This window comes from Ambystoma mexicanum, chromosome 5q (genome assembly GCF_040938575.1).
Source record: "Ambystoma mexicanum isolate Mex_15411 chromosome 5q, UKY_AmexF1_1, whole genome shotgun sequence".
Taxonomy (NCBI): domain Eukaryota; kingdom Metazoa; phylum Chordata; class Amphibia; order Caudata; family Ambystomatidae; genus Ambystoma; species Ambystoma mexicanum.
In genome coordinates this window covers 1,034,362,682-1,034,388,421 of record NC_090933.1, presented here as the reverse complement: position 1 = coordinate 1,034,388,421, position 25,740 = coordinate 1,034,362,682, and the positions used below count along the sequence as shown (strand labels likewise).

The 25,740-nt window shown below is 49.8% G+C and overlaps 1 protein-coding gene across 1 annotated transcript in view; it reads left to right on the top strand.

Moving 5' to 3' along the window:
* The window catches only part of RAD21 (RAD21 cohesin complex component), a 359,826-nt gene that overhangs the window by 226,314 nt on the left and 107,772 nt on the right, over positions 1 to 25,740 (top strand). The window contains exons 6-8 of the mRNA XM_069621538.1: positions 17,042 to 17,245; positions 17,841 to 17,966; positions 18,047 to 18,169. Of these exons, the coding sequence (XP_069477639.1) occupies positions 17,042 to 17,245; positions 17,841 to 17,966; positions 18,047 to 18,169 (453 nt within the window). The remainder of the gene's footprint in view (positions 1 to 17,041; positions 17,246 to 17,840; positions 17,967 to 18,046; positions 18,170 to 25,740) is intronic.

Sequence of the window (25,740 nt, the reverse complement as noted above, 5' to 3'; positions counted from 1 at the left end):
AAACGCTTATGCCTTTCCTCCCCCTCCCCTGGTTCACAGGGTAATCTACAAGATCAGGGATGGCCGACATCGCCGGGTCATCCTTATAGCCCCATGGTTCTCATAACTACTCAGCATGTTGGATCAGGCCTCGGTGCATCTTCCGCTGGGCCCAGCTCACCTGCTATCACAGCAGGGAGGCACGGTCATCCACCCCGCACCCCAGAAGCAAGCCCTTTCAGCGTGGTTACTGAACAGGTCACACTAAGGCACCTACATCTGTCTCAGGTCAACCTAGACATTATACACGGTACCAGGAGTGATGCTACAAGGAGCCAGTAAAAAAGCAAGTGGACTAGGTTCTGCCACTGGGCTTTGTCAAGGGAGGTCGATCAGTTGACCTACACTCTGGATGACGTCGTATCCTTCTCTGCACACCTCGCACACTCTGGGGTACAGGTGGACACATGTCGCACCTACTTGGCGGCAATCGGAGCCCACCGGAATTGGTAAACCTATCCACAGGTCTCACCAGGCTCTACCCGCCTATTAAAAAGCCACACCCAGTGTGGGACCTTAACCTTGTCTTGGGCGCCCTGGCTCATTAAACATTTGAGCCCATGGCATCCACGGAACATCAAGCTAGCCACTTTTAAGACGGCCCTACTGGTGGACCTTATATCTGCACGCAGGATCAGTGAAATCAGGCACTTGTGGCTTTCAGAGCCTTACCCTACTTTTCATAAAAACAAGGTGGTGCTTAGAATGCACCCTGCATTCTTACCAAAAGTAGTCTCCTCTTTCCACCTGTATGAGGAGATAATGTTACCAACTTTCTTCGTGGACCCTAAGGACAATGCTCAGAGGGTTCTGCACTATCTAGACGTTGGGCACACTCTAGAATTCTACCTGGACGGGACTAAAAGCTTTTGCAAGTCGGAGGCTTTTTGTCACCTTCAGTGGATCAGGCCAGGCTCTCAAGCCTCCAAAGCATCCATAGCAAGATGGGGGTTGGGGGGGGCTAGGGGTGGGGTGGGGAGGGTGGGTGGTGTCCATCAAGGAGGCATGAGGGGCAGCACAAACAGCTTCTGGAAGACATGCATGCCCACGCTATTCGAGCCAAAGCTACAGCTGTGGCTTTGCAAAGACACGTTCCGTAGCAGGTCATCAGCATGGCAGCTACCTGGGCTACCCCTTTGGCCTTTAGCAGACCCTACTGTTTGAATACCTGCTCCAGGTCCGACACAGCATTTGGGCAGGTAGTGCTAAGGAGCTGGTTTGCTTAGGAGGGTCACCTCTCCATCCTAGGGCTACATTCAGTTGTAATCGCCATGCAGTGTGGAAGGAAGGGGACTAGACGTAGAAGTAATTACAAGTACTCTTACATCCCTACTGTATGGGCGTCCCTTCCAAGGGACGGGAGGGGGGAACCTTTTTCACCAGAAAAAACCTTTTTCCCCTTTAAATTTAGAGGCGCGCAGGGTGAGGCCCAGGGAGCATTTGCTGCCCTGACTCCGCCCTCTGGCGCCACACCTCAGTCCCCTTTTCCGCGTCGACGGGAACAGGCCCAATTCACCAGCGCTCATGGGTTTGGCTTCAGCGATGTAATTCCATGCGTGGATACTTTGTCTTTTTTGTCTTATCATTCAGGTCCTCGGTCGTCGCACTCCTTCCCGACTCAAGTTGACTTCTACAGGGTTCAGCAGGTGTCCATCCTGCAACAGGCTCCTCCCAGCTTCAGACCCCCACGCCGTCTGCTGCCTTGGCCCAGAACATGGTTGGCAATCGTGTTCGGGGTGTGACTCGCTGTCCTGGAAGGCGCTGAACAGACTAGCCAGGTGGAGGACGCTCTTCCAGAGGTCGCCTCCAGAGGATCTCAAGAACTTCGTGAAGCATCGAACCAGGCCCAAGGTAGGGCTGCTATCTTCCATCACACCCCGCAAGGGAGACTCCTTCCAAGGGACTCTCCTGCGCAGTAGGGACCGGTCGGGTCCTTCTACCAGCACATGCCCCAAGGCTGCTTTAGCTACCGGCCTTCGGGTTGAGGGGTCCTCTGTAACGCTCACCTGATTCCCATAGAGGCGCCGGTCTTGACTGGGCGTATACCGTATCTTCAAAGGTGATGTGTAACACACGGCTGGCTCTTTGGGCTGGACCTCTGTGCACTGTATGTCTGACACGAAGGGTAAGATGTCTGCAGATAGAAAATATGGGATTAAGGAACTGGGTTATTGAATGTCTCTCTCTTCTTCCCTTTCTCTTCTCATGTAGAACCCCAAGGTTTAACGCTCTCACCTTAGGTAAGTGAACGCTGTGCTCTCCATCTGCCTCGGGGCAGGGTGCTGTAACCAGTTTCTTCACTGGATAAGGGAGCAGGCCTCTTGACTTCAGAGGACTGCTGTCCGTCGTTTACTGCACGAACAGTAAGTTTCAAGTAATTCTAATGTCTTTAAAGTCTTTAGTAATGATGTTTCTTGTTTTGCAGGGTTCTGGCGATGGCGGCTGACGGGCTGAAGTGAGTTGAAGATGGAGCCCGTGTGATGAATAGAAGCGCCTGGAAGCACGTAAGTAAGCGCTTGTTGCCTGCTTCACGATGCGCTCTAACTGTCTTTTTATTTTGCAGGTACAAGTTCGGAGCGGCTGCAGGGTGCCGGAATACCCACTGGGTTAGATGTGGAAAGGAGTAATGGCACGTGAGTATTAAAGATCCCCAATGTCTTTAAACGCACCTTGTTTTGTCTTTCCGATGCAGGATGCAGCCCCGAAGGCCTCCGGAGCGTGCAAAGAGTTGGTAAGCTTTTGTCTTTCTGATGCCGGAATGCAGTGTGAAGACCTCCGGAGCGCACGAAGAGTAGGTAAGCCTTTGTCTTTCAGATGCCGGAATGCAGCGCGAGGCGTTGGTGACAGCCGATGGACCAGGTAAGTGAAGAGCTGTCACTGAAGACCGTAATGCTAACCTGTTCTTCTTGTCTTTATAGGTGTTGCTGAAGACTGAATTCAGGATGGTAAGCCTTTTTCCTTAAGCCCAGGATCAGATGCAGAAGACACGATGAGCGTTCTGCTGCAGAGGATGCAGAATAACGCAAAGCAAGATTCATCCATCGGGTGTGGTTTAAATAGCCTCCTGTAGTGCTTAGGTGTCTCCTTCCACAGCCACGCCTAGGTAAGAAAAGAGTTCCTGCTTTCCAGAAGAGTTCCAGTGTTCTGAATCTAGGGAGTGGCTCCTGCCCCACCCAACAGGAAAAGTAGTTCCAAACAGAAGAGGATCAGAGGCTCAACTGGCAGGCAAGTAAGCAGCATGGTCTGCTGCAGGTAAGTCCACCCAAGCGTTATGAGCCCGGTGCTTCCAGCGCTGGGACTGGGCATATTTATGAGCCTGGTGCCACTGGCGCCAGGACTGGGTCCAAAAGGTCCCAATTGGGACTGGTTGGCACTCGGAACCTGGGTTATGGATCTGCTTCCAAGGGAGTTGGGGAAAACCCTGACCTTTTGGAAGCAGAGATCATGACATCCTCCCACACGCAGTGTTGAGGGACCGGAAGGTTTTTACCGGGTATACACCCGAGGGGCTCCGCCCTTTTGCCGGCACCATTACCAAGGGGGGCTATACCCTAATACCGGCAATATGTCTGAGGGGGCACCTAAGCGCAACTCTAACGACCCCTGGGTCGAGGGTGTTGCACCTACCGGGCCTAGGCCCGAGGAGCAGGGTAGGCCTCGTGATCCACACACCAGAGTCTTGGAGGAAGCCGGGCCCAGCGGGCCAAGCAACATGTCGCAGGCATATGTCGGGCAGCTCGACAAAATGGCCACTGTGACAGAAAAAGGCACCCGTCCGACGTAATTCCAGGAATTTGGCGAAGGAGTGTCAAGGTGGGACTGGCCTCAACCAGGTACGTGGCCTACAGTCTACCCCTCATTTGTGCAGGGCAGCTTTCCTTTGTGTCCATATGGACAGGGTACGCAGCGGCTCCAGCAGCTCCCCGTGACCCTGTCGGTACCCCCTACCACCTGTGAAGCCAGTGAGGAGGTGCTCTTCGAGACGTTCCTCGGCCTCATGAAGACACCTCAGATAGGGTTCTCATCAAAGACGCCATCAGGGAAGTCCTCCTTTCAATGCTAGTGGCACCACAGATGCCTCCACCCAGGCCACGGCGCAGCCACCTCCTCCGTTTCCCCAGCCGACTCTGCAGGGGGCCTCTATCGCAGCCTCTGCCACCTCCTCAGCTTCTGGCCGCAGGCTCTGTACCACAGCCTCCAGCGCCAACTACTTCTCTACAGGATCCTCCAGATCGCAGGATACGGATGAGGAGAATACAGACACGCCATCCTGAGCCAGAACCTTCCATGAACGTCTTGCTGGTCTGGAGGAGTACTTGGGCCTCCCCCAACCTGAAGTCGAGCAGCTGGCAGATGGGGTTCTGACTGAAGTCCTCACGCGATGCCCCCCTCTGCCAAATTGGAGATTCCTATGCAGACCGATTTAGTCTCCCTGGCCAAGAAGGGCTGGCTCAAACCCTGCTTGGCCCAGCCGGTCAGTCAACGCCTGGACGCCAAGTACAGGCAGGTGGAGGGGGATACACTCTTGCTTTCGGCCCATCCTGAGCCACCCTTCGGTTATCGCTGCGGCATCACTATACTCCAAGCCCCAGTTGTCCTCAGCGGCCCTGCTAGGCAAGAAGATCTTGGGGAGGATTCAGCTGCCTTTCACGGCCTCATGGAATCAGGAGCGGGGGGTCTGAATCCGAGATCAACGTTCCTCCATCTCTCCACCCGGACCTAACCTGTTGGTCCAGGGACTGCAACCTATGGACGGGCAAGCCCTTTCGGCTGCCCTCCCCGCAGGCCACCATCGCCACAGACTTCTCGCTCGGTGGCTGGGGAGCCGCCCTGGACGATCTCTCAGTACACGGCACCTGGACTAGACAGGAGCAGGAATACCACATCAATTGGTTGTAGCTGCTAGCCATCTGGCTAGCGCTCAGAGCATTCCTACCACTTCTCAGGGGCAAGGTTGTCCTCATCCAGACAGACAACTCGACCAACATGTACTACGTCAACAAGCAGGGAGGCACCAGATCCCCTCCTCTGGGCAGACTGGCGATCAGCATGTGGCAGTGGGCCCTAAAAAACATTTACCTGGTGTCTAGTCAAAGGATCCAATCTAAAGGGTTGACGGGTCAAAGGATCGAATTTTTTTTTAAAATTATTTATATATATATATATATTATATATTTTTTTTAGGTTTTCGTTTAGGGAAAAAAAGGGGTTTGGGGGGGGTGGGGACCCCCCAAAAAATGTGAAAAAAAATAATTCGATCCTTTGACCTGTCCCTTTCACTGTCTATCCTTTGACTGGCAACCCATTTACCTCACGGCAGTCCATCTCCCAGGGGAATCCAACCTGGAAGCGGACAGGCTCACAGGCTTGGAGCAGACAATTACGAAGGGCAGCTAAACGACCTCGTTATTCAGGACATCTTCAAAAGGTGGGGTCACCCCACGTGGATTTCTTTGGCACCTGGCACAATAAGTAGTGTCCCCAGTTCACATCCTGGCAAGGTCAGGGCCCTGGTTCTCTGGGCGACGCATTTCACCTCCAGTGGACCGGCATGATAGCCTACTCCTTTCCGCCCACTCCCCTGATCCACAGGGTAATTTGCAAAATCAAGGAGTCTTGCCGACGACGACTCATTCGAATAGCTCCATTGTGGCCTGCAAGGCCATGGTTTTCGGAGCTACTCAGCCTCTCGGGGGTGCCCCGATGATACTAGTGGCCCCTATGTGGGCCCGACAACCCTGGTTCGCTCACCTAATGGAGATGTCACTGTCTCCACCGGTGAAACTTCCATGCCCGTACAACATGCTGTCACAGGACAGGGCCAGGAAGCTGCACCCATGCCCACAGACACTCAACTTAGCAGCCTGGCTCCTGAGGTCCTAGAATTCGGACATTTGCAACTCCCTTAAAGAGGCAAGGAAACCGAACACTCGTTACTGCTACTCTAGCAAGTGGAAACGGTTCGTCATCTGGTGTAGGGCAAAAAACATCAACCCCGTTGACTGCCCTCCCACACAAATTGTTCTTTACCTAACTCACTTATTAGACTCAGGGTTAGTCTTTAATTCTATTAAAGTTCATCTAGCTGCACTTTCCGCTTACACCACGTCTCAACATAAAGTGTCATGGTGGAAAGTTCCAGTTATCAACGCTTTCATGGAGGGAGTAAAAAGGAACCACCCTCCTGTATCTAACTTAGCTCCCGGATGGGTCCTAAATGTGGTACTAACCAGGCTCATGGGCTCCCCCTTCGAACCCATGCACAAAGCAACACTTAAGAACCTCACTCTTAAAACTGCTTTCCTAATTGCTACCACCTCGCTTTCTATACTAGATACCTTTGTAACAGTTCACAAGGATAAGGTGATTCTACGCACGCATCCTAGGTTTGCACCTAAATTCATTTCTAAATTCCATGTCAACCAGTCTATAGAACTCCCAACGTTCTTTTAAAACCCATCAAACTTGGGAGAAAAAAAGCCTGCATACACTTGATGTGCGCAGAGCTGTCATGTTTTATATGGAAAGAACTAGACCACTGAGAGAGACTAATCAGTTCTTTGTCTCCGTGGCGGCAGGAAGAGGAGATGCAGTTTAAAAATCCACTATATCTAGATGGATTGTCCAATGCATCACTCTGTTACACTCTTGCAAAGCGAGAACTACCCTTCAAGCCAAGAGCACATTCTACTCGAGGCACTGGGGCTTCCATAGCAATAATTGCAAATGTCCCTCCTTGAGTCCATTTGCAAAGCGCCAACCTGGAGTTCTGTACCCACCTTTGCAAAACACTACTGTCTAGATGCCCATTCTAGATCCGATTCCGAGGTGGGACAAGCAGTATTAAGACATCTTTTCGAGGGGATTGGGTCCTCCGACGTATTACATATCTATGACAGGTAATGTCCACAGCTGTGCTGCTTCGGCAAATATTTGGCTCCTGCGTCGATGCGCCGTCCCAGAGGACCTCCGCCGATGTCACCCGATGTGATAAGTAGGACGCACGACGCGCCTCAGTTCCGTTTTTTCTGCGAACGTGTTCACTTCGTGAATCTCGATACGCCTCGACTCGTTGGAGTTGGAGAACTGCGGGGACTGTGGGTCCAAGATGTCAGTTACGGACTCGCACAACGCCTGCCTCGGGGAGGCCCACGATACTGTCGACTGCCAGTCGCTCACTGCGAAGGCCTTGCGTGAACGCAAGAAGAAACTGTCGGTAGGTCGGGTGTCTAAGCCCCGGAAGTCGGTCTGCGGGGCTTTCGACCGATGACTCGAGGGGTGACTCTCCGCGTCGTCGGAAGTCCGGTGGGTCTCCTTCCAGGAGTCGGTCTCGCCACTCCTCCACCTCTTCTAGGCATTCCAGGAAGCGCCGGCATAGGTCGCCTTCCCCGTCCTCTTCCGAGGACTCCGCCCGTCGGCGGGTCGCTTATCCCTCCATGCAAGTGACACCGGAGGAATGGGCTTCCTTCGGGAAGCAGATGCTAGCGATTCTGGAATCGCAGGGCACCGGTCCGTCTGCGCCTCCGATTGGGGTCGGTCGGCACCGGTCGAGAGACACCGCCCGTACGCCTTCGGGCTCGGTTGGTCGGCACGGCTCGCGGGAGAGGTCCCGCTCGGACAAGGGTAGCCGTTCTCGCCATGCACGTTCCAGGTCCCGGTCCTCAACGCGCTCGAGACCGTTTGATCCTGTGCCGTCTCCGAGGAAGACGTCGACGCCTGTGGCGCCGAGGTCGTTGACTATTTCTCTCGGTTCCGTCTTCGAGGGGGTCGACGCCGTCGGCGCCCAGGTTGTCGAGACACGCTCGGAGCTCCGGCTTCGAGGACTGTGTCGACGCCGCAGATGCTGGAGGCGTTGCAGCTGACGTTGACGCCTTTTCTGTCGACGCAGGCACCAACTTGGTCGGCACCCTCAACGCCTTTCGAGGCGGTGGTGTCGGAGGGGCCCCGTGGCACGGGTTTGCCCCTAAAAAGGCTATGGCTAAGGTCCGGCACTGCTTTGGTCCTCAGTGGTCTTCCTCTCCCCGCCTGGAGTACATTTCAGAGGGTGATGAAGGTTCTGATGGCAGCCTGGTTCCGGTTCCGGTTCCAGATGACCTTTATCTCGGGCCATAGCCAGTTTGATGACCTGAGGCAGTCACTGCATGATGCCAGTGGACTGGACACCTCTCCGGAGGTGGAGTTTTGTCGGCCGGAGCCTGGCACTCATGTCGATTCGTCATATCGGCGCCTTATGTCTCGGGTTACCGAGTACTTGGGTTGGTCAGCTCCCCCAGGGGAGTTCGTTCAGGATGATCTCACGGACATCCTTGATCTCGGTCCACCCACTGACCGGTTTTGCCTTTTCATATGGCTTTGCAGAGAAGGGTGGCGGCGGCTTGGACTGCTCTGGAGTCTCCCGGCAGTGGGCAAGTCTTTGTCGCGAAAATACAGTCCAGCCAGTAGCGACCCCTGCTACTTGTCTAGGCACCCCACCCCGGAGTTTTTGGTGGTGCAGACGGCTACGGCCCCGGCAAAGCGGGCGTCGTATCCTACCATCCCTCCGGATAGGGACGACAAATGTTTTGATGGCTGGGCGAAGAAAGTGTTTTCTTCTGGGGGTATGGCACGTCAGGCGGCCAACTCCATATGTGCCTTGTCTCATTTCTCACACACACACACACACACTCTGTGGAACTGTGTTGCATTAGCGGCTGATCATATTCCCGAAGGGGACGAACAGGATGGTTTCCTTGCTATGGTTCAGGATGGCAAGGATGCCATGTGTGAGGCCGTTCAGTCGGGTTTGGACTTGGCGGCTTGTGTCAGCCGGTCCATGGCGGCGAGCACTGTAATGCGCAGGTTTGCGTGGTTGAGGAAGTCTGGGTTCGCTCCTGATGTGCAGTCCCGGCTCCTCAACATGCCCTTTGACGGTGAACACCTTTTTGGCAGCAAGGCTGACGAGAGCCTTGAGAGGTTGCAGACCTCCAAAGCTGCAGCGAAGTCGTTGGGCGCTGCAGTTTGCCAACCTCCGCCTTTTCGTCCTAGGGGACAGCAATGGAGGGGGAGGTTCCTTTCGCTATTACTCGTCCTTCAGTAAAGCAAAAGGAGCTAGCAGTCAAAGAGGCTATCGTAAGAGTGCCAGAGGTGGAAACAAAGGTACTCAAGGTGCCAAGGCCGCTCGGGCAGTTGCCTCTTTGCCCTCGGGCAACGCCGCAGCCGCTACCACTCAGTCATGAGGCCAGTTTCCATGGTTCGCCGGTTGGGTGAAGGCTGGCGCAGCATCTTGTAGACTGGCAAGCCATTACTTTGGCTGTGTGGGTTCTGGAGATCATAACCCACGGCTACCGTCTTCCTTTTCGGCAGAGGCCTCACGACAATCCACCAGGGAACCTCTTTGAAAAGTCTGGATCCGCTCCTTGCGCAGGAAATTCAAGCCCTGCTGGAGAAAGGCGCCATAGAACTGGTGCCTGTAGCGGAGAGGAACAAGGGATGGTATTCCCCTTCTTTTTTGATTTCAAAGAAAGACTGGGGATTGAGACCCATCATGGACTTGCGCGGTTTGAACAAACTCCTCAGGAAGGACAAGTTCAAGATGGTGACTCTTTCTCAAGTCCTCCAGGCCCTTCAACTTCAGGACTGGTGGTGTCTCTCGACCTCAAGGATGCTTACTTGCATGTGCCGATCCATCCCAAGCACAAGAAGTACCTGAGGTTCGCGGTTGGCGACTCGCACTTTCAGTTTCGGGTCCTGCCGTTCGGATTGACCTCTGCCCGAGGGTCTCCACCAAGCTCGTGGTGGTGGCAGCGCATCTCAGGAAAGGGGGGATTCACGTCTACCCCTACCTGGACGATTGGTTGATCAGGGGGAGCGCTCCCGAGCAAGTCCTGGATCATCTGTCCGTCACCTGCCACTCCCTTCACAGGCTGGGCTTCTCCCTCAATTTAAAGAAGTCCCATTTGAAACCAAAGCAGCGGCTCCAGTACATCGGAGCAGTGCTCGACACGTCCCTGGGGCAGTGTTTCCCTCCTCAGGTGAGGGCTCTTCACATTCAGCAGATGGTGCACAAGTTTCAGTTTGCCCAGACTCTCCCAGCGTCCGAGTTCTTGAGACTGCTCGGCCTCATGGCATCCTGCATTCTTCTGGTGCCAGAGGCTCGTCTGCGGATGAGATCTTTGCAGTGGGCACTCAGGCTCCAGTGGTCTTAGTCCTCCGGCAGGCTGTCGGACCCTGTTCAGGTGCCGCCCTCGGTAGCCCGGGACCCTTATGTGGTGGGCTGTCGAGGGCAATCTGATGAAGGGTGCCCCATTTTGGCTGCCCTGGCCGGAGGTGACGGATGCATCCCTCACGGGATGGGGAGCTCATGCCAGCGAGCTGACAGTCAGCAGTCGTTGGTCTCCGTCGGAGTCCAGACTCCATATCAATCTGTTGGAGCTGATGACTGTCAGGCTAGCCCTGAAGGCTTTTCTGCCGACTGTTCGCGGGAAGAGTGTCCTGATTCTGACGGACAACACGGTGGCCATGCACTACCTCAACAAGAAGGGGGGGGGCAGGGTCACTTCCACTGTGCATGGAGGCGATGCAGCTCGAGTTCTGAGCCATCCAGCAGGAAGTTTCGATCTCAGCAGTTCATCTGGCCGGAGACAACGAGACCGCAGACGCTCTGAGCAGGCAGAGCACGATCTCTCACGAGTGGGAGCTGGCTCGGGAGATTCTCCTGGAGATCTTCGCCCTTTGGGGTACCCCTCAAGTGGATCTCTTCGCCTCCAGTGTCAACTGGAAGTGCGAAAGGTTTTGCTCGCGGGAATTTCCTCCAAAAGGAGCCTTAGGAGACGCGTTCGTGGTGGAGTGGTCAGTCCCACTGCTGTACTCGTTTCCTCCAGTCCCCGTCATCCTGCATGTGTTACGGAGGTTCGGTTACCGGATGATCCTCTGGGCCCGGAGGACGTGGTACCCGGACCTTCTAGACTTGTCCATCTGCCCTCCACGTCGTCTTCCCTACCGAGACGATCTGCTCTCGAGGGAGAGGGGGGGGGGGTCAGGTTCTCCATCCAGAGGTCAGATCCCTCAATCTTCACGCTTGGCTTCTGAAAGGTTGAGGTTTAAGGATTGGGACCTCCCTGAAGACGTGATGGAGGTGTTGCTCTCGGCCAGGCGGCCGGCAACAAAGTCTCTGTACCGTTGCCGTTGGAGAAAGTTCTGCGACTGGTGCAGAGTTCAGAATGTGGATCCTTTTGAATGTGGCATTCCCATGGTTTTCTTTTTTGCTTTCTTTGGCCCACAGGGGCTTGCAAGTGGGGACCATTAAAGGTTATCTGGCGGTGCTGTCTATATTTAAGCGGTCGTCTGAAGAGTGTTCCTATTTTAAGATTCCTTTAATTTCGCAGTTTTTGAAAGGGCTCACTAATGTGTTCCCTCCGTCACCTTTTTTGGTGCCAGGTTGGGATTTGAACCTTTTGTTTCTTATGGGTGCCCCGTTTGAGCCTTTACATTCTTGCCCTTTGAGGCTGTTCACTCAAACTGTTTTTGGTTGCGGTTACTTCCGCTCGCAGAGTGAGTGAGTTACAGGCACTTTCAGTTAAGCCACCCTTCACTGTGTTTCATAAGGACAGGGTTGTCCTTAGTTTGTCCTTCTTTTCTTCCGAAGGTGGTTTCGGAATTTCATTTGAGCCAGAAGGTTCTTCTTCCGGGGTTCTATCCTCCTCCACATCCTGGTAAGGAAGAGGAGAGGTTCTATAGGCTTGATCCTCGGACAGCGTTGAGCTTTTTTATTTCGCGCATGTCCCGGGTCAGAGTGGACGATCAACTTTTCATTGGTTACGCTGGAAAGCGTTTGGGACAAGCTGTGGCGAAAGACTGTCTCCTTGGCTTATTTTAGCTATCTCAGAGTGTTACAGCTTGGCGGGTAAGGACCCTCTGGCTGGCTTGTGGGCCCATTCTACCAGAGGAGTGGCTGCGTCTACTGCTCTGCAGAGGGGAGTTCCTATTCGTCACATATGTGATGCAGCCACCTGGGCTTCAGTACATACTTTTGTACGTCACTATTCCCTCGATTCCATCAGAGGGCAAGATCTGGCCTTTGGAAAGGCAGTTCTCTATTCCGCAATTTGATTGGGCATGCTGAATTTGTATTCTAAATTCTTTCCCACCTCCTTGCTTGGTACTGCTTTGGGAGTCTGTCATAGATATGGAATACGTCGGAGGACCCAATCCCCTCGAAGAACAAGTTACTGTCTTACCTGGTAACGTTCTTTCGATGGGATGGTCCGACGACGTATTCCATATCGCTCCCTCCCTGCCTTCCCCGCTGCAGAATTTCTTTTGCGATTGCAGCTTGTGTTCCGCAAGGCCTTGTGTGTCTGACTGGCAGTAAACTGGTGGCACACGTTCTGGGGAAAAACTATAACACAGGCTATGGGCGTTGTGCGTCCTACTTATCACATCGGGTGACGTCGGCCGTCGGAGGAGGTCCTCGGGGACGGCGCATCGACGTCATCGACGCAGGACGCAGACGCCAAAGGTTTTCCGAAGCAGCACAGCTGTGGACATTACCTGTCAGATATGGAATACGTCGTCAGACCATCCCATCGAAAGAATCTTAGCAGGTAAGAAAGTACCTTGTTCTTCTCTGTTCCTTCTCACAACCCACCTCCAACTCCGGGTACTGCTCACTAGTCTCTGCACAGCATGTGATTCTAAGCAGATTATCAAGCATCATAAGACATGCATTACTTACCGTAAAAGCATTTCTGATGATTGTATCTGCTTAGATTCACATGCGCCCACCCTTCCTCCCCGCTCGGGTGTAAGGTACATAGACACCTTTCTACATCACTCTCTTTTCTGTACTCGCGTCTAAGAAGGCTCCCTCAGGGCAGAAAAAATAGAGGGACCTCGACGCGTGAAGGATTTTTGGGTACACTGCACGTCACTATAGGGATAGTATTACAGACACGCCTATGTCCCCTTTTCGACTATGAAAAACAAAATGCAATACTCCGCAGTGACCACTGGATGTCGGACTATGCACAGCATGTGAATCTAAGCCACAATCATCAGAAATGCTTTTACGGTAAGTAATGCATTTCATATTTACCAGTCAGTTAATATAAGCCTTCTTCAGAAGGGAGCACTGTAAAACCCCAAACAAATATACTTCAAAATGATACACCCAAGTTCAGAATCAGTAAATACCCATTTGGGATAGCATACACCAGAGACCTACACCCATAGTTGACTTCAATTGCTAGGGTGCTGTTGTCATTAATGTATTACTGTTGGCATTCAGATTTAGTTAAGAGCAACAAAAAGGGAAACCATTATCAGAGCAAACAAGATACCACAACTATTTTGTAAGCAGGCAAATACTTTCAGATCCCCCAATAAGTAATTTCAGTTAAAACCGGCTAAGCCAGAGTCAATAGGCAAGAGTGTATAAAGGGTGAAGCACTTCTTTGAAGATAAGTAGAAAAGTCTTTGCACAATGGTTCAGAAGTCTTTTTAGAAAAAGATGAATCAATGTAGGGCCACAAGCTGTTAGACTTGTGAGTGGTAGAAGATGCAAGCAACTCTACATCAAGAGGCAAGTTCTTAGACTTTGTACAGTACCTTTTTAAAATGAGCAAAAGATGCAGCAGATGATTCCTGTTCCTGTGCAGCTCTGCAGATCTCACTGTTGATCAGTTGTGGGGACAAGAGGGAGGACATCGGGGACTCCTGCATTGGGACAGTCAAAACTTGCAACCCGCAAACTTCACTTTCAGTGGCTGTTCAGTGTTTCAGCTCCTCACGTCTAACGCAAATGGCATCACTGCGGTTCCAGGCTGTCGAGGTGGACTTTCCTTGCTTCTGGGGTCCTCGCACTCTGAGGGGGGGGGGGGGTGGGCGCTCAGGCTCGGTCAGTCCCGATTCCTCTGAGTTAGAGGATCTTCCTGGAGCTCTTGGCCAACTTAAAAGCAACGCACACAAACTGGTGTCCCCCTCCCTGGCTCCACCGTTTCCAGTAGCAACTCTCTGGAAATTCAACCAGCTCCGAGATGGATGTCCAGGTGACTGACTTTGGAGTTGATTGGTCCCACCAACTCAGGGGAAGAAGTCCTTGCAGGGGCTTCTGTCGATGCAAACCTGGCGTTTCGGCATTGCAGCAGGCCTTCACCGGGAAAACTAACTGTCCAGGAGTTGCAGCAGGCGTCCTTCAAGTTCTTCTTTGGTTTCTTCGTCCAGTGGTCGACACTGCCTTCCAAGCCAAAAGACTCGCCTTTTATTCAGTTCTCTGCCTTTCATTCCAGCTTAGCTGTCACCCACCCAGCAGGTGGCCAGCCAATCATCAGAGTGCATATCGGTCTCCTAGGAGACTAAGCACAGGGAGTTTCAGGCACCTCCCTCCCTGCCTACCCCAGACACCGTGAATCCCGACAAAGGCAAAACCAACAAAGGGACAAACTGGTTTGGCACGCAGAGTAAATCTCAAGAAGGACCTTTCCACAAAGAAATGGCGAAAAGACAGGGGCAATTTAGACAAATTGCACCCTTTGGTGCCTTACTGCAGCTGCGAACACAGCCCGTGGTAAATGCACACCACGGTAGTAAACGTAACCACTGCCACCAGCCATTCAGTGAGGAAAGGTAACATAAAAATGTTACATAAGATAATGGACAAAAGGAATACTAGGTAACCCCTTCAGCACTCTATTGTAGGATGGTGTGTGCTGGGCCTAGAAAGTTACAAAGGTAAGTAAAGTCAATTTCACTTTACTGCTCTGGGAAACAGTAGTTTTTCCCAGAGAAGGTGTGGGGAAATCTAAGACTTCCCTGTGTCACTGCACTAAAGGTGCTCTGTGACACAATTTAAAAGATGATGCCTATGGAGTTTGTCAGACTCCACAACCAAAGGAAACTGTGTACAAAATCAGATTAAAACACAAGAGTGGGAGAAAAGGGTCTCTCTCTCTCCAGGTTAAAAATTAAAAGTCCATAGGGCCAGCAAAAGTGCTGGGTGTCTCTAAGGTAGAAGGGGAATTAGCAAATTTCTGAGAATTCTCCCTAACAAAGACTAAGGGAAACAGTTTCCCAGTACTGACAGCCTGAAGGGCATGTCAGTTACTCATAACAGATGAGCCCAAGTCAGTGTAGCTTCACTGCACTGCAAAAAGAACAGCACCGATAGAAAAATAAAAGCACATGGTTTGGGTCCATAGCAATGGAAGGAAAGGTGCAGTAAAGAGGAATCTTTCCTAACGATGCACTGCAGTTAGGACGGAGGTCCCCTGGTATTCCCGGTATGCAGCCCTGAAGGGTCCAATCACGTTGATGGATGGCTCAATCTGCAGTTCAAATTATGGCTTGTTAATCCCACCAGCCAAAGGGAAGGAGTCGTCCCTTCAGAGCTGTCGGGTTGCGGGGGGGGGGGGTGGTTTGGGGGTAGGGGGAGAAACTAGTTCGGCACAGCAGTGGTTCTGCCAGTGTCTCTGGTTGTGTTCAGCTTCGGATCTTCTGTTCCAGTGGTCGACTTGCCTTCTGCCTCAGGAACCTCACCTTTTATTTGGAGTTCCCATACACTCCTCTGCAAACTCTCCCTACAGTTTATAGAAAGGGGTGGGTGGCTGTCCAATCAAGCCAGCCCTCCCTACCCCGTGTGATTTCAGGCACATAAGCAGACCAATACTCCTCTCCTGCTTCCTGCCCTCAGACACACAGAAGCCTAGGCATGGACAAAGGGTTCCTGCCAAAGTCAAAACTCATTTTCAGACCTCCCCCTCCAAGAATGGTAGATGGGCTAACTAAGGACAACCACCCAAAAAATTGTGAAAAAAGAAATGAGCCACCAAGTTAGAACATTGACCCTTTTGTGCATATCCGAGCCTGTGAATCCAGTCTGCAGTAGAAAATAGCACAAGCTGGCCGTACACGTCCACTGCCACCAGCCATAACGTCAGGGTTGTCGCTGTGACCAAAAAGTCACAGGAGCAGAGCGAAGGGTGATGCTAGGTATCCCTTTAGCACTCCACATAAGGTAGTGTTTGCTAAGATCTCATAAGTTAAAGTTGTAGGAAGGATGCAAGTATCCCCCTTTCAGAATATAAATGGAGAACCCAAAGGTTTCCCAGCAACACTGCACATAGTGCTGTGTGCTGCAAAAGTGCCTTTAAGAGAAATTGAAGAATGCAAGACTGTTCTTTAGGTTTTACCTTATATTAAAGTTCCCATGGTTAGAGCAAGTAAGAATGATTGGAAAAAGTTCCCCTCATTCAGGAGACCAAGGAAAAAAGTCCAGAAGTCCAGCAAAAGTAATGGGGCTGGGGGAGGGCATTAAGCATGAAACTGATCAATCTCCCTAACGAGTCATCAAAAGGACACAAAAAGAGTAAGAAAGGGCGAGTGAGGAAAAAGATCCCACTCGGGAACATAGAAAAATAATCCACAAGTCCAGCAAAAGGTGCTGGGGGGAGGGTCTCGCAGGTGAGGGAGATGTAGCACAAAAATGAAAATCTAACACGTGGTTACAGGTTTTCCTGCAATTATTAATTTTCCAATGTGGACTTTTTTCAGTTCAGGTCAAGCGCCCCACCTGTAGCTAGTCTGCAGATCTGGTACTGTAAAGTCATTGGCTAATGCACAGTCAAAGCATCAGACGCAAGGTTTTATTAAAAATGAATGTGGCAGGTTTGTTTGATACTCCATTGTCAGTGCTGAAAAACATGTTCAGGAGAAATGAACCTTCAGCATTACAAATAATAGATCAATGGACGAGTGAAAGTTTTCCAAGCCAATTTTACTACAGTTGTGCTAATTGCAACAAATATTGTGATTTTACTTAATTTATGTTTGCCGTGTGTGTGGTCAGGTTGATTTTATTTTTTTTTTGGTGCTGCAGCTGTTGCAGCATTATCAATCCTAACATTGCAAAATGTGTAATCTCACTTCTTTCAGTGCGACACCCTAAGCTAGTTGTCATTATTTTGACAATGTTTTGCAGGTTTACGGATATTGGCTGCTCTTTTCAAACTTAAATGCAATTTATTTCCAGGTGATTTTGGCATGGATGATCGGGAAATGATGCGCGAAGATGGTGCCTTTGAGGATGACATGTTGGTTAGCACTAGTGCCTCCAACCTCTTGTTAGAACCTGAGCAGAGCACTAGTCAGATCAACGAGAAGAGTAACCATCTTGAATTTGAAGACCAGTACAAAGATGACAACTTTGGTGAAGGAAATGATGGAGGAATACTTGGTATGCTTTTTAGAAACTGATTAAATATTTGTAATGGGGATATTTCCAGAAACAGGTTTGCTGCCAAAACGAGCCACACAGATGTAAAATAGTTTCCCCTTTGATATTTTACAAAATGTTACATTTTGTGGGTTGTTAGGTAAGGGGTTCTTATATGTGGGGTACTTACTACTGCATCACTGGAAATAGTTTATACTAGGATATTACGATAATCATTAGTGTATGTAAGTAAGGGTTCTCAGCTCTCAAATTGTAGCTTAGAATAAAGGGCACACATTCAAACTCTTCAATTCGACAGATACCTTTCAATGTTTTGAATTGTTGCTCTACGGTGTTGTAATATTGTACATAATTGAGCTGTGTATACCGTAATAATTCTGCATCGCTGTCCACTGCATGATCACAGGAAAGGCTTCGTTCTACATATCAAACTTCAGATCTGCTTTTGATTGGTATTAGTAGTCCTGTCTACTATTGAAAATGTTGCTTTTTCTGTGCCTTGTAAGGCGGGATTACCTTTTTGAAACATTGCATACTTATTTGGCGGTTGCCTCATTTCTTTATTGAATAGTTAATGATTAAATTCACTTTTCAGATGACAAACTTCTAAGTAATGATGGTGGCGGGATCTTTGATGACCCTCCACCCCCAATTGCAGAAGGAGAAGTTCCGATGCCAGAACAGCCAGCTCATGAGGATGATATGGATGATGATAACGATGGTATGTATCAACATACTGTGTAGTGGTGTTTTAAATAGTGTCTGCCCTTGATAGCTATTGATTACATTCTGTTTTTGCAGTGGGTGGCCCAGACAGTCCAGATTCTGTAGATCCTGTTGAACCATTGCCAACAATGACTGATCAGACAACTCTGGTTCCCAATGAAGAAGAAGCATTTGCTTTGGAGCCCATTGACATTACAGGTAATTGAAGTGGATTTCTTTTTTAAACTCTGCACAAAAGGACACCAGAGATACTGTTTCTCAGTAAGCCTCACTTTTGATTGAATGTCTACCATTGTTTGGATTATTTTTATTTTTTGTCTTTGAGTTTGTAAGGCGCTTATACAGCAAGTAAATTGTTTACAAGCGCCCACAGGGCAACAAACGGAACATGGCAATGAAATAAATTAAACCAGTGAAGGCTAGAGGAAGCCCTACTAGGCCTTGTGAGCATTCAGAACGTGCAAGTGCAGAGGGAGGAAGAGGGAGTGGGGGGGTGGGTTGTAAGTGCTAGGTGTGCCTGGAGGAAGTGCTCACAATTGAGCAGTTCCAAGTGGAGGAAGTGCTACAGTGGTCAGCTGCCAATAAAGTACAGTACTGCGTTGGTATAGGCCAGTGGGTGGTAAGGTAAGTGCTGGGAACGGTCAAAGGCTGAAGGCGATTGGGTGTGGGAGGCCAGGGCCCAGAATGACACATGGGCCATGGTCACCAATCTCGGCACCTATGGGGTTGGCACAGGAGGAAGGGAGGGAAGAGGTGAAAATGAAGTCTTGAAGAGCTTCCGGAATTTGAGGAGATCCGGCTAAAGACTAAGAGGAAGGAGGAGGCTTTTCCATAGGAGGGAGCCTGCTGAGGAAAGAGATTGTCCACCAGCTCTGTTTAGCAAAGCGCTTGACAGAGTTTGTGCCGGTGTAACATAAAGATCTGGAGGTAGAGTATTTAATAAGAGCAAGTTGTAGATGGTGTGGTCCCCGGACCTAGATAGCAGCATGGATGATGCAGAGCGATTTGAATTTGATACTTGCAGCAACCGGGAGCCCGTTTAGAATGTTTAGGGCTGGAGATCTGTCCCTGGGCTTGAGGCCAAGGATGCATCTTGCTGCTCTATTCTGGATTGCCTGGAGTGGTCGCAGAGAAGAGGGTAGATTAGGGAAAAGGCTATTGCAGTAGTATAACCTAGAGAAAACCAGAGCTCGAGATATTGAGCTTCTTGGGGGGAAAGTGAGGAAAGAGAATTGCTTTCAGGAGGTAGTTGAAAGTGGGCCTTCTTGGCAAGGTCCTGAATGTGAGGCTGGGAGGAAAGAGGAGTCTAAGATGATACCAAGGTTTCTGGCTTCGAATGAAGGTGGGGGGAGAGCCCATCGAGCATGGCCAGAGAGGGGAAGAGGGAGCAGGAGTCTCAGTAGGAAGGATCTCAGTCTTGCTGGTATTGAGGCAGAGATCATTGGACCTGCACCAGGATTGGATGGCAGATAGGCAGTCAGGAATTATTGAAGAAGGAAGGAGAGGGTAAGAGGGAGGTTTGAAGAGTTGTCTGTGTAACACTGGAAGTTGGGGGAGAAGGTGGAAATGAGTGCCAGTGGAGCATGTTAAGTGTTAAAGAGCCAGGGGGAGAGGTTGGAGCCCTGGTGGACACCACAGGTGGAGAAAGAGGTAGTGGAGGAGAAAGAGCCCAGTATAACCTGTGGCGGACGGTCACCGAGGAAGGTCAGCCAGTCCAGTGCCCGCTCCAAGATACCCAGGGTATCGTAGAGCAGTTTTGAGATGGCATGGTTGACGCTATCAAAAGGGGGGGTGGAAGTAGAATGAGGACAGCTGGAGTTTGAATCGAGATGCGAGGGGATTACATTTATGAACTGTAAAGATTCCAATGCAAACTAGTCTTCCATTTACATCTCTGTAAAGGTGGAAAATGGGATCTCCTGCATGCTTGCTGTTTGAATTCTTCACCGAGTCATTAAGTCTGATGTCCAGCTAAGGGCTTAGTAAAACAATTCAACAGACAGTACAAGACTCCACTCTTAGTACAAGGCTGTACCACCTGAGTTCATGCTAGCGTAGACAGAGCAGCCAAGATTATTTTAGTAGGGAGAGAAGGCTATAGAATCAGTACAATGAAATTGTTGTACAAATATGGTCCAAAGAAACACTGACGCACTATATATTGTAAAAATAAATGATTTATTTAAATACAAGTAGGCCCAGATAAATCTAGGGGTAAATAAGTACTATCACACATGTAATCACAATTATCAAAACACAACACTATGCTTGAAGGTTCATTGACCAAAGCATAAACCTTATTTGGAACCACCTAAAAGTAGTTATACACATTCAGTATAGGTCACACCTATTCTTCGGGTAAAAAACAATGGTTACCTTCGGATTACAATGGAGTAATACAAGGGTAGTAGACCCTACCACTTGTACAGTGACGCACGGTAACAAATCACATCGGTCAACTAAACAGTATACATTTTGTGACTAGTGGAACACTAATTCTAGGTACAGTAAAAACCTCGAACTACTTTTGTGATGACCCATGTCAATGTAAGTAAGACCATAAACGTTTTCCAGTAGCTATCAGCAACTTGGGGCAGGTATTAAACTTGAGATTCTTTGTGTCTGTCTAAACAGCACAGGGAAAGCAAAACCCAATGTTACACTTTACTGAATGACTCAGTTAATCTAGGTAGGTAAGACCTAATGAAGACTTATTCTGCAAAGGCCAACAGCAAGTCAGGGGAAGCAAGACCCAGTGAGGAACACCCCTACAATTATCCTAACGGGAATAATCTGGGAAACCAACACATTACTTTTGGGATGAGGCAGAACCAAATCACAGGTGAGTAATATACCCTCACATCTACTTTCTATTAGAATGGAAAAACGATTTCTTAGGAAAGAAAGATGTTAACCATACTTTTGAGAAAAGTGCATCTCACATCCAAGGTAAGAACCTTTGTAAATGTTCACTCTGAGTTAGTTACCAATGGACTCTTTTTCAAGTAAGTAACTTTTAAACACTTATTCTTTTCTAGGCAAAAGGCAGAATCCTTAAAGTATTTCCTTTATTCTTGGAGCATGAGTGTTCTCAGTGGCAGAAGGGGGTGGTCTCTAGGATCTAGTGACCAACGGACAGTGTCAGAATCGGTTCTTAAGTACCAAAAGTCATAGTTCCTTAGGAGGACTGGGCAAACGGGTGAGTATTATACTTCTAGAGTTAGAAGAGAGTCCAGGGGCTTCCCAGAAGACACCCTAGCAGTATTCTATCAATGGGACTGGGTGCACTGGAGGAGAGGCCTCCCCATCATAGAAAACACCCCAAAACTACACAGGAATCCCAAGAGACCTAATGTAGGTACATAACCAAGTCAACACAGTATCTCTGCATTGAAGATTTTGCAGCAGGAGTACTTCAGGATCTGCAGCCAAATACCCAGTCAGTGGATTCCTTGTTGTGGTGACTGAAAACAGGACCTCACAAGGAACCTTGCAGCAGGGATCAATGGGGAAGGCTATAGGCATAAGGCGCCATCTTGAAAAACATGGGTCCTGCGATTTAACGTTACCGGTGTCCGCGGTCAGGAAAAATCATGGTAGTTCGTTGTAAAACCACTGCCACCAACCATGTCCGTTTCAGGAGCCCCTGGTCGATTGGAAGGCAGGGCAACAGCAGGCTCAGATTACCCAGCAGGCTCTCTGCAGGAAATTCTCGCAACCACATTTCCTTCGCCTTCAGTTTTGGTTCCAGTGGTCGACTTGTCAGCAGCTTCCTGGTTCAGAGTTTTTATCAGCAACTACAGCACAACCTCTGCATGCTCTCCCCGCATTTTCTGGAATGGGGCGGTCTGGCTGTCCAAGCCGGACAGCCAGTCCCCCTCCCCCACTGGAAGTTCTCTTTCAGGCAAGGTGGAAGACCAAGGGCTGCATAGTTTTGGACTCCTCCCTCGCTGCCTGCCTTTCCAGACACACTGTAGCCGGGGCGGGGAATCCACCTGATTCCTGCCGAAAACAAAACAGCCACATGGTCGTTCACGCCTAGAATGGCAGGGTAACACCTCAGCAACAGCAAGCACACAAGAAATGGCAAAAAAGATCCCACCATTTTAGAAAAATGCTGTGCCGTCTGTGCATTTCTGAGGCAGAGTTAACAGCCTGTGAGTAATAAAGACTAAGTCATAAATCTAAAACCACTGCCACCAGCCATTCATGTGAAACTCACAATTGAAACAATGTTGCCAGGTAAGTACAAAAGTGGATACATTGTATCCCCCAGCACTCCACATAAGGTGGGGTGTGCTGGCTCACTATAAAAAATGTAAAGGGGGGTGAAATCCCTTTTCACTAATTGGGAACTGTAGTTCACCCAAATTCATGAAAGAGAAATTAACAGGGGAGACAATAAGGGTGTTGGGGAGATTAATCATGGTTATGCTTCATCCCCTCTACTAGCGAGACCACCAGCACTGCTGGACTTCTGGACCTTTTTCTTTCAATCCTGAATGAGTGGAGCCTTTTTTCCGCTCCTTTCTTGTGGGCTCTTTTGGAACTCTATTCTTTGTAATCTAAACGTACTATGGAGTCTGTCTGCTTCATAGCGCTTAAACGCATCTGTGTTTTACTACTGCAGCACACAGCTCCTTATGGCCAGTGTTGCTGGGGACCCTTGGGGTCCTTCTTTAAGATTTGTTCTGTATCCTCCAGTAACTACTGTTCTTAAATATAGAGTATCTCAGACTATAGAATTTTGGGAGCGAGATTGGCACACCACCTTCAGTGGAGTGCCAACGGGATACCTAATATCCCCCTTCTCTCTGCTCCTGTGACTTTTTAGTAACATAGACAATCACCTAGTTGTGGCTGGTGGCAGTGGACATGTTACAATTGTGTTTTTTGTACCGCAGATTGCCCATAGCGGCACCAAGTTGGTACTTGGGTGCCCCTATTGTGCACTACCATTGGTAGTGCACAATAGGGGCACCCAAGTACCAACTTGGTGCCTCCCTTTTTTCACCATTACTAGCGTGGTGGTTTGCTTTTCTAACATTTTGGGGGGGGGGGGGCGGGAGGTGTGTGTGTGTGTGTGTGTGGCGCCTTTGGCGGGAACCAGTAGGTATCCCCGCCTAGGCTCCTATGTCTGGGCAAGCAGGAAGTAGGGGAGGTTCCCACCTGCTTGTGCTTTGTCTGCCAGAGTGCCTGAATATGTCCAGCTCTCACAGGGGATCTGGCTGTCCCGATTGGACAGCCGAACGCCCCTTTCTGTAAAATGCTGTTAGATTGCAGAGGAGTGTGCTGGAACTGTATAAAAGGTGAGGCTTCTGGAGTGAAAAGCAAGTCGATCACTGGAAATGGAAGTAACGGAAGAAAAGACACTCGTGCGGACCGGTTAGGGAGAATTCTCAAAGTGCTAATTCCCTTCACCCTAGAGACCCCCAGCAACTTTACTGGATTTTGAGAAATTTATTATTTTTACCTGGAGAGAGTGAAAGCCTTTTTCCCCCACTCACTCGTATTTTGATGTGCGTTTTACTCTTGTGTTGTCTTTGATTATAGAGTCTAAACCACTCCATAGGCATCTTTTCATTTGTCATACAGCACCCTCAGTGCAGTTACACAGGGAAGCCTTTTTAGGCTGTCCCAAGGTTTAAATACCTTCTCTGGGATAAACTACCGTTTCTCAGAGAAAGTAAAGTTAAATTGACTTTACTAGGATTTTTGAATTCCTAGAGCCAGCACACCCTATCTTACAATAGAGTTCTGGAGGGGCTACCTAGTAACCCCTATTCTAGAAACTCATCGCAGTCTAATGCTACCCTTTCCTCTCGAAATGGCTGGTGGCAGTGGTTTTACAACGAACTACCATGATTTTTCCTGACCGCGGACACCGGTAACGTTAAATCGCGGGACCCATGTTTTTCAAGATGGCGCCTTAAGCCCCTTTGTTTAAACGGGTCCCAGTCTTTTTTTCACCATTTGTTTTTGGAAAGGTCCTTCTAGCGTGTCTCTGCGCGCCAAACCAGGTTTGGTCCCTTTGTTTCCATGCCTTTGGCAGGCTTCGGGACTGAACACCGCCTCTGGAGTCTGAGGTGGGCAGGAAGTGAGGGAGGTGCCCGAATGCACTCTGTAGTGATTGGCTGGCTGTCTGGCAAGGACAGCCACCCTGCTGGGTGAGTGGTAGTTAGGCTGGAATGAAGGGGAGAGAACTGAATAAAAGGCAAGGCTTTTGGCTTGGAAGGCAGTCGACCACTGGACAAAGGAACCGAAGAACAACTTGAGGAGGACGGCTGCTGCAACTTCTGGACCGTTGGTTTGCCCGGTGAAGTCCTGCTGCAGGTTTGAATCGTCGCGTTCGCCTCGACGGAGAAGCCCTGCAAGGGCGACTTCTCCCTTTGAGTTGGTAGGACCAATCAACTCCCAAGTGAGCCACCTGGAAACCAATCTCGGAGCTGGTTGCATTTCCTCAGAGTGCTGCAGGAAACCGTATAGCCTGGGAGAGGGACACCAGATTGAGAGTTACTTGTAAACTGACCTAAAGCGTTTGGAAGATCCTCTGGACTCCCACGACGTCGGGCAGACCGACCGAGCCTGACCCTCCTCAGCTGAGTGCAGGACCTCAGAAGCAAGGACAGTCCACCTTGACAGCCAGGACCAGCGTCGTTACCAGTGCAGTAGCTGAAACGCAAAAGCCACTGAAATTGAAGTTTGCCAGTTGCAAGCTTTTTGACCAGTGCAGTAGCCACCAGACGTCCTCCCTCTTGTCCCCACAACTAAGGCCCAGGAACAGTGAGATCTGCAGGTACTGCCAGGAACAGAAGTCATCAGCTGCATCTTTTTCTTCATTGTAAGGTACAGTAAAACAAGATTGAGAGAACTTAACTCTCACTGCGAAAGTGCTTGAAACTTTTGCAACTCACAGGCCTAATCAGCGTGTGACCCAACATATGATTCCCTTTTACAAACTTCTTCCAAGAACTTGTGTAGAGACTTTTCCGTTTACTTACCAGAGCTGCTTTATTCGATCCAAGACTTTAGCCCTTTGACTTTGGCCTAGCCTATTGAATTGACTCTTCTGGTGAACTCAAAATATCTGCACAAATATGACATAAATGAAAAGATGATGCCTATGGAGTTATCTAAAACTCCATAATTAAAGAACACAAGAGTAAAACGCACATCAAAAGTGGGAGGCACATTTATGAGAATTCTCCCTAACAAAAGCTCCCAGGGCGGAGCGCTGGCCTCCAAGTAGGTCTAAACCGGCCGGGACGTTGGGCCTGGATACCGGTGGGAGGCCGGCTGGCGAGCTTGGTCAGTGTGTGGGAAATATTTTCGACCGTCGATGGTTGCTGGCGCTCTCGCCCACGGACACACTTTGGAGTTTCAACTAACGTGTCTGCGAATACCACAGGTGGCCCGGCAGGAACAACACATCCATCAGCTGCTGCTGGAGGTGCGAGCCATGTTAAGAAAGGGGGCGATAGAGCTAGTTCCGCAGCAACTCTGGGGCTCTGGAGTTTAGTAAAGATACTTTCTAGTAAGAAAGAAGACTGGAGGCCAATTCTCGACAGAAATTCAGGATAATCATGTTGCAGCACGTGCTCTGTAGGATAGCTCGGGGGCAACTCGCTCTCCTTGGAAGCAAGATCTCCTTGGAAGCAAGATGACGCGAAGCAACACAGGTTCGATCCCTGGGTCTACACTAAGAAACCTCTGGGTATTAAGCGAGTTATAAATAACCTATCCTATCGTAACTGGAGGAGGGAGACTAT